The following is an 8394-nucleotide window of genomic DNA, read 5'->3' as shown; positions in this document are numbered from 1 at the left end:
TTGCATTAATAAAGATACGAAAATTGATAAAGATACGAAACCATTAACGGATCTAGAAATCGAAAAATGATGTTCCCACACTCACAGTATTATTAAAAGACCTATTCAACGATACCCCACACTATGGGGTAGACGAGAAAAAAAAATCATCCCCACTTTACATGTACGGGAAGCTACCCTAATAAAAAATATTTATCACAATTTTATTTCACCACTTTGTCGGCGTGATTAATACCCATGCCAAATTACGGATTTCTAGCACTAATAGTCTCTGAGATTAACTGAGGACGGAAGGACATGGCGAAACTATAAGGGTTCCTTGTTTACTACGGAACCCTAAAAATGAAAATGTAGGTACCAATAGTTTGTACTTTGTAGCAATAATTTGGTGTAGCTATTCCGTTATTGAGCAAGTGATGTAAGGACTAAGGACTAAGAGATCACCTATCTCAATGGAAACCAGCCACAAAGCTGTTCAAAGTTGGCAAAATTAGCCTGATAAATAGTTTATAGGTACTTAGTGTCTTTTCAGTAACGTATATTATTTGCGTATTAACTGATGATGTAGGGAAGATTTAAAACTAGGTAATAAAATATTCAGAGAATTGTTTTACTTAATACTTATATTTACTGGTGTGGGTTTATAGTACAATTAATCTCCTATTTATGTATACTGTTGCACTAATTATGTTTCAGCCATTGTTGTATGTAAGTTGCTTATATCTAGCGTTTCATATTTTAGTTAAGTTCGTCGGGGAGGGTGATGACGGGTGCAACTTCGATGGGAGCGATGATGACTGGCTCAGGAACCTCGGGCTCCTCGACGACAATCACTGGGGTAGGGTCGATCTCGGGGAGTTCGATGGGAGCTACAATGACTGGTTCAGGGACCTCTGGCTTGTCAACTACGATGACTGGGGTAGGGTCGATTTCAGTTTCCTCTACCGGTGCAGGGGCGGCAGGAGATCCAGAGTTAACGTTCACGACAACTTGGACGAGTGACGATTTCAGGTCAATTGGGAAGGGGAAGATGGGATTGGGCTTGCCTTCCTCAACGATGGCGGGTCCAACGGAGATCGGGCTTTCTTCTTCGACAATGGCTGGTCCAACGGAGATCGGGCTTTCTTCTTCGACAATAGCAGGACCAACGTGAATTGGACTTTCTTCGTCAACGATGGCGGGACCAACATGAATTGGGCTTTCTTCAATGATTGCAGGTCCAACAGAGATTGGTGGACGGGGTTTCAGTGCGGCAATGATTGCTCCGATGATGCCAGCGAAACGTTCATTTTGGGGATCGACGGGCAGAGCTGTGCCCACTGCCGCAACCAAAGCGAAGACTACGAAGAATTTCATCTGAAAAATACATAAAAAGTGTTTATGACTACTTAAATACTTATACGATGATACGAGTATAATGAAAAGTTAGTACATTCATAACTCTGCGTTTTCCATTTTTCTAGCTAGCGCGTTCCATCTATAGTACGCGACAGGTCGAATTGCAAACGGGGAGGGAACGCCCCGCACAGCCCCAGCACTAACCCGGTGCGGGCGAGCGCGGGTAACATGCGGGTGTGCGGGGCGCCCCCGCCTCTTACCCCGATTGCTATCTTAACCTGTCGCGGACTATAGGTTAGGGCCATATCTAGCGAAATAATTATACACCACATAGATTTTCTCCTATTTAGGTGCTTCATCATAATCAACTTATCGCCGCCGGCCTGCAGCGGGACTGAGCACAGGATTCCAAAAATAAGGGTTCCGTTTTTTGCCATTTGGCTACGGAACCCTAAAAATAAATATAGTTTAGGGTGGTGAGTGCAGATTATCAGACTTCACATCACACACCTAAGTTGAGAACATTATGGAGAACTTTCAGGCAACTGGCACTTATGTTTTCCTTGACCGTTAAAGCAAGTGATATTTAATTACTTACTTAAAACGCACGTAGTTAACTCCGAAAAATTAGAGGTGTGTTATTAGAATACAACTTACATTTTATGTCGATTGTTTCACAAACACTGTGATTGTAAGGTTTTTTTATCGAATTTATATATAAAAGATTATCTTTTTATATCTATAGATTTTTACGGCCCAGATTTATAAATATAGAGCCCTAAAAATAATATAAAACAAATGAACGTAACTATCTACCTTAAGAAAACGATTTTTCCTGAAACTTTATTACTTTATTGCTATACTACTTTGCAGAATAGGCTACATGCCTACCTACTAGATATAAAATAATATACTTAGGTAGAACCTACTTAACCAGACCAATAGTACGCGACAGGTCGAAATGGCAATCGGGGAGGGAACACCCCGCTCACCCGCACAGCCCTCGTGCTAATCCAGTGCGGGCGAGCGTGGGTGACGTGCGAGTGTGCGGGGTGTCCCCCCGCCTCATACCCCGATTGCCATCTCAACCTGTAGCAAATTATAAGTAGGTAGGTATTTTTAAGTCAACTACTTAAATTCTTTAATTTCATTCCACTCTCTGTCAAATAACAATCTCCATAATATTTCGCTGAGATATTTATAATTGTATTTTTCAGATGTATAATCCCTTTGTGCTAGGGAAAACACTTGCCACTTTCGCATCCCGCACAAAAGCGAAGCGTGTTCGTTTGTTGGTTTGTCCTTGAATCAGGTCGCAACGGAGTAACGGATCAACGTTATTTTTCGCATGAGTATAGTTAAAGCCTACAAATAAACAAAAAATGGGTTTCTCATCATAGACTTACTTTAAATTCTTCATCATGACATCATGATCAACCCATCGCCGGCTCACTACAAAGCACGGGTCTCCTCTCAGAGCGAGAAGGGTTTTGGCCATAGTCTACCACGCTGGCCATGTGCGGATTGGTAGACTTCACACAACTTTGTGTACATTGTGGAGAACTCTCAGGCATGCAGGTTTCCTCACGATGTTTTCCTTCACCGTAAAAGCAAGTGATATTTAGCTAGAGAGCTAAACTCTGTAGCAAAATACCTACACACATAAAAAATGTACACTCATTCAATGCATTTAAAACCGAATTAGCTGCTCACATTATGAGTAATGCGAATCACTTCGACAAATGCATTGAATGAGTACCTAAATATATTATATATTATATAATAATATTTGTAAATTTTATTCTTAGAATTAAGTTCTCATGTAAGTGACTTTGTCTTTATGAGAATTAAACGTCTTTAAACCTAAACCTATATTTAATTAATTAAAACGCACATAACTCCGAAAAGTTAAGGTGATCCAACTCCTTCCATTTGATCGGATTCAAAGGCGGCCTATTCGACTTGTGGACGATCCCAAACTAACTGACGTTAGCTCTCTATGCGTGTTCTATTGCCTTTACAATGAGGAGTGCTCTGAAGGGCTTTTTGACCTCATTCCACCCTCATTTTTCTACAACTGCACCGCGCGCCACCGTAAGGATTTTGACCCTCACCACCTGGGTGTCTGGTGCACTTCGACCGTCCGCTGTGCCAGATCCTTCTTTCCACGTACATGCAAACTGTGGAACCAACTCCCATCGGCAGTGTTCCCGCTAGATTACAACATGGGGTTATTCAAGGGGCGGACTAACAAATTCCTAAAAAGCCGGCAACGCATCGGCGCCGGCGCGGTTCCTCTGGTGCTGCAAATGTTCATGGGCGGCGGTAATCACTTAACATCAGGTGATCCGCCAGCTCGTTTGCTCGCTATCGCGATTAAAAAATAAAACGTGCGTGCCCGGAATCGAACCCCCGACCTCCGATTAGAAGGCGGATGCCCTAACCACTAGGCTATCACAGCTTTAAATACTTATAATATTTTAAATGAGAAAGTTTGGATGTTAGGATGTTTGTTTCTCCTGCACGCCACAATGACAGAACCGATTTGAGTGAAATTTGGAATGGAGATAGCTTATGCCCTGAATTAGCACATAGGAATACTTTTTATGCCGAAGATCAAAGAGTTCTAGCGAGATTGTTAAAAACCCTATATCCACGCAGAATATCGTTGTGATATATTGAGAAAAAACTGGACGAGCCGTGCACCCACAAGCTTCTCCCACCAGTGGGTGCAACGGGAATTTACCCGTACACTCACGGTACTGCGTTAGGGTAGGAATTAAATGTAAAAATATGTCGATACTAGCTTATGCTCGCGACTTCGTCCGCGTGGACTACACAAATTTCAAACCTCTATTTCACAACCTTAGGGGTTGAATTTTCAAAAATCCTTTCATGTCATAATAGCTATCTGCATGCCACATTTCAGCCCGATCTGTCCAGTAGTTTGAGCTGTGCGTTGATAGTCTATCAGTCAGTCAGTCAGTCAGTCAGTCACCTTTTCCTTTTATATATTTAGATAACGTATCAATAAATGAATACGAAGACCATCTGTGACGAAGACCATGTGTGACGGTAGTGAACGCAAACGGGTTCATGGTGGATGATGATGAAGACAACTAGTAAGCTTCAGCTATCATGGTGCCATGATTATGGTAGATCTTTTATCAACAGATATAATATAGAGAAATCACACTAGGTACTACTTCCGTCTAGACAGTATAAGTAAAGAGTTATTGTCGTTACAAATTGTACACTTCATTTCTCAAAGTGCTATATAACTTTTACTAGCTTATGTTCGCGACTTCATCCTACTGGACTACACAAATTTCAAAGCCCGATTTTATCTCGGGGTTGAATTTTCAAAAATCCTTTCTTAGCGGATGACTACGTCATAATAGCTATCTGCATGCCAAATTTCAGCCCGATCCGTCCAGTAGTTTGAGCTGTCCGTTGATAGATCAGTCAGTCAGTCAGTTTCCTTTTATATAGATATACCTATACATATACATACACTATAGATTTCAGCGTGTAAACTATCGTGAGTGATATTGTGACTGACTCCTTTGAAAAAGGGCCCCGGATGGGTTCGAAACTAGTTGGGCTAGGTCGACTAAACACGTGAGTATAGCCGGGTGTGAGATTTATATAAATTTCTACACAACTAAGCATACGAAAAAATCAGATGTCTATTTTTATTTTATTTTTTTATTTTTTATTTTATATCTAATTAGAACGGCAGTGCCACTTACACTAACTAGATGATTAATAATAAATTTAAATACAAATAAAGGTACAAGAAAAAAGACATAAAATACAAAACGATAAAAGATCAAAGAATTTTGAATATGTACGCTGAGAACATTGAATGACATATTCATGCAATGCTCTCAGCGTACTTCAGTAACTCCCGAACCAGTATTATAGACCCATCATTAAATGGGTCCCATTGAGCATTTTTATCCAAAAGCGCGTTGAATGATGCTAATGAACGGGGTATAGGTGACATAGATCTAGCAACAGTGCGATGATGTGGGACCACGAAAAGTTTATTTTTTCGTGGACGAAGATTACTGTTGGATTCAGGGACACGTATGCGACACAGTTTGTCATGAAGTTCTGGAGCATTAACATCTCCTCGCAAAATTTGACACATAATTTTCGTATATATATATATAAGCTCATCCATCGTCTATATCTCCGGGTAATCTAAATTTATTGTAATTAACTTTATTACAAAGCTGGGATCTTAAATAATACCAAGAAAGTAAAGCAAATATTTATTTTGTTACAAAACGTAGGAATATTTAAGTGATTTGTGTTTTGGTAGCTCGTATCCCAATTGCATGACAAATCTTGGATACAAGTACAGCGCCAATTTTGTATTTAGTAGTATAAATCTTGGTCAGGTAAGAAGTCATGGGCGCTGGCTTCCAAGTCATCTACTACGATCACAGGCGTGGGTTCTGGTTCCAATTCATCGACAACAATAATAGGAGTGGGCTCAATTTCTTCGTGTTCTTGAGCAGAGTTTACGTTGATAACAATATTGATAGTTGGACCACCGGGGACGTTGATAGTGATGGGAGTATCATCAGAGTCGTCAACATCAGGAAGTGCTGGGAGAGTAATTACACCAGGGAAGCCATCATCAACGATGGCTGGTCCAACGGAGATTGGACTTTCTTCTTCAACGATGGCGGGTCCAACGGAGATTGGACTTTCTTCTTCAACGATGGCGGGTCCAACGGAGATTGGACTTTCTTCTTCAACGATGGCGGGTCCAACGGAGATTGGACTTTCTTCTTCAACAATGGCGGGGCCAACGGAGATTGGGCTTTCTTCTTCGACTATGGCAGGGCCAACGTGAATTGGACTTTGTTCTTCAATGATTGCAGGTCCAATAGAAATGGGACTTTCTTCTTCAACAACGATGGGACCAACGGAGATGGGCTCATCTATGATGACGGGTCCAACGGAGATTGGACTTTCTTCTTCGACAATGGCGGGGCCAACATGGATTGGACTTTGATCTTCAACGATGACGGGACCAACAGAGATTGGGTCATCGATGATAGCGGGGCCAACAGAGATCGGACTTTCTTCAATGATAGCCGGACCAACAGAGATGGGAGGTGTACTGTACTTATTAATAATAGCTTTAATAAGGTTGAGCAACATACGGTCGGACTCAACTACTGCAGGAGCAGCCGTGGCAACAGCGGCAAAAGCCGCGAGAACTAAAATGATTTTCATCTGCAAAACAAAGAAAAAATGTTTTAGGTATAAATAAGTAAACATACCTATCTATACGATAAATTTGTAACTATATTCTACAGCCCATTTTCACACAGCACAGCTAATTCTAATCTTCTTACTTCTTCTTCTCTTATGCAGGTTTCATTCTTATTCAGAACATTTTATGAAGGTGAACCTACGTCATGTGATATTTTAGTAATCAACATAGATACTAGGTAGTTAGTTTATTTTAAGAATATTATAATATATTTCCACACAACTTACGTTTTTTTTGAGCTAGTTCCCAGAAACACTGCTGATGAGGTCCATTTGTGGGATTTATATATCGCATTATTATCAAACTAAAAGATAAATTATTTAGCGAAGAATTAGGTTTTAATTTACAGCCTTGATTAAATTAGCAAAGAACGAGGACAATCACTAGTTAAGAAGCTTTACAAATATACATAATATTGAATACCACAATCACTGATAGGTACAATATTATATCAATCCTATCACTAGGTAATAATACTTACCTAAGGACTTTAATATTACTGCATAAGCTCTCTCCTCCGAGTTTGTCAGTAGTGAGTTAGACATGCTTATTAGAATGTCATTGGTTAGACATGATAATCTCAGAAACTATTGTAGGGATTTTTATCTGGTTTGGTTTCCAGTTTTCTCCAGTACTTAGATAGATTGATTTTGCGAGTAGGTTTAGGCACAGAATATATTATAATAGTACCTAATACGGTTAAGGTATGTAATAATAAAGGTCATAGTATGCCTCGGAGAATAACCGTTAAATTGAATTTCTTGTTCTATTAGACAAATCGTATGCGGAAGGATCTGAGAACCCATCGCATTATTAAGTATCCCAAGAAAACTCCTAGCATTATTTAAATAATGGAAAAAGGTCACGACTTCAACAATGACTAAATATGAGGAATACGATGCAGAGCGAGGAGCTTTATATAGGTAGGTACTTAATTCTCGCTAAGTTGACATCTAGGTAAGGTACCCAATGGTATGTCATTGGTAAGTACTACTTATATCTAGATAATTTTGCACCGATCTCCAGTAATTCTATAGGTATTTTAGCCTAGGCAATTAATATTCAAGAAGGAACGAGAAGCAATTTATGTTTGGCGGATTATAGTATTGTTCCTTGTGCCTCATCGAATTCATGGCTTTCGCAAATCTATCCAACATCCATCGAAAAAGATAATAAATGGCGACAACAGATAATATTGATAAACAATCAGATATACTTAATTATCAAGTTGTAAATCAACGGATAACTTCTGTTAAGCGCCAATAAACTTAGCAATCAATAGGTATATTGATGTTGTGAAGTAATTTATTAGAACTTATAAAGTTTTTAACTTATCATACGCCGAATCGCCGATAATGATATTTCGGTAATAAAAATTCTTGGTCTAGTGGCTATTTCACGAGGTTCGAGTCCTGCGTCGAGCCAAAATTGGTAGTTATCTAAGTCTTGGGTTTTTCTATCAAGATGTTCTCAGTAGCAGTCTGGTATTGGGATCAGTTGGCGGTGTGACATCCCCGTGCCTCGGAGAGCACTCGGAGCAGTTGGTACCTACTTATGCCTGCACCTGATCTTTTTTTTTTATAATAGATATAGCGAGCAGGCGGGTCACCTGATGTTAAGTGATTACCGCCGCCCATGAACATTTGCAGCACCAGAGGAACCGCCGATGCGTTGCCGGCCTTTTAGGAATTTGTTGGTCCGCCCCTTGAATAATCCCATGTTATAATCTAGTGGGAACACCGCCGATGGGAGTTGGTTCC

At 40.1% G+C, this 8394-nt stretch overlaps 1 protein-coding gene across 1 annotated transcript; it reads right to left on the bottom strand.

Moving 5' to 3' along the window:
* Positions 1-720: 720 nt before the first annotated feature.
* LOC117991973 (magnetosome-associated protein MamJ-like) lies at positions 721-7281 on the bottom strand. Its single transcript, XM_034979613.2, has 3 exons — positions 6862-7281; positions 5734-6594; positions 721-1356 (listed from the first exon to the last, which is right to left on the bottom strand). Exons 2-3 carry the CDS (start codon positions 6592-6594, stop codon positions 739-741), a joined length of 1479 nt encoding a protein of 492 aa, XP_034835504.2. The 5' UTR covers positions 6862-7281; the 3' UTR covers positions 721-738.
* Positions 7282-8394: the final 1113 nt, after the last annotated feature.

This window comes from Maniola hyperantus, chromosome 20 (genome assembly GCF_902806685.2).
Source record: "Maniola hyperantus chromosome 20, iAphHyp1.2, whole genome shotgun sequence".
NCBI classification, from domain to species: domain Eukaryota; kingdom Metazoa; phylum Arthropoda; class Insecta; order Lepidoptera; family Nymphalidae; genus Maniola; species Maniola hyperantus.
The sequence above is the reverse complement of the archived record's forward strand: the minus strand, read 5'-3'. Positions and strand labels throughout refer to the sequence as shown.

Excerpts from the sequence above, each read along its gene's own strand:
- LOC117991973 (XM_034979613.2), bottom strand. The coding sequence starts at position 6,594 with ATGAAAATCATTTTAGTTCTCGCGGCTTTTGCCGCTGTTGCCACGGCT. Across the intron at positions 1,357-5,733 it reads TCTTACCTGACCAAGATTTA|ATGAAATTCTTCGTAGTCTT; the intron begins TACTACTAAATA and ends TGTATTTTTCAG.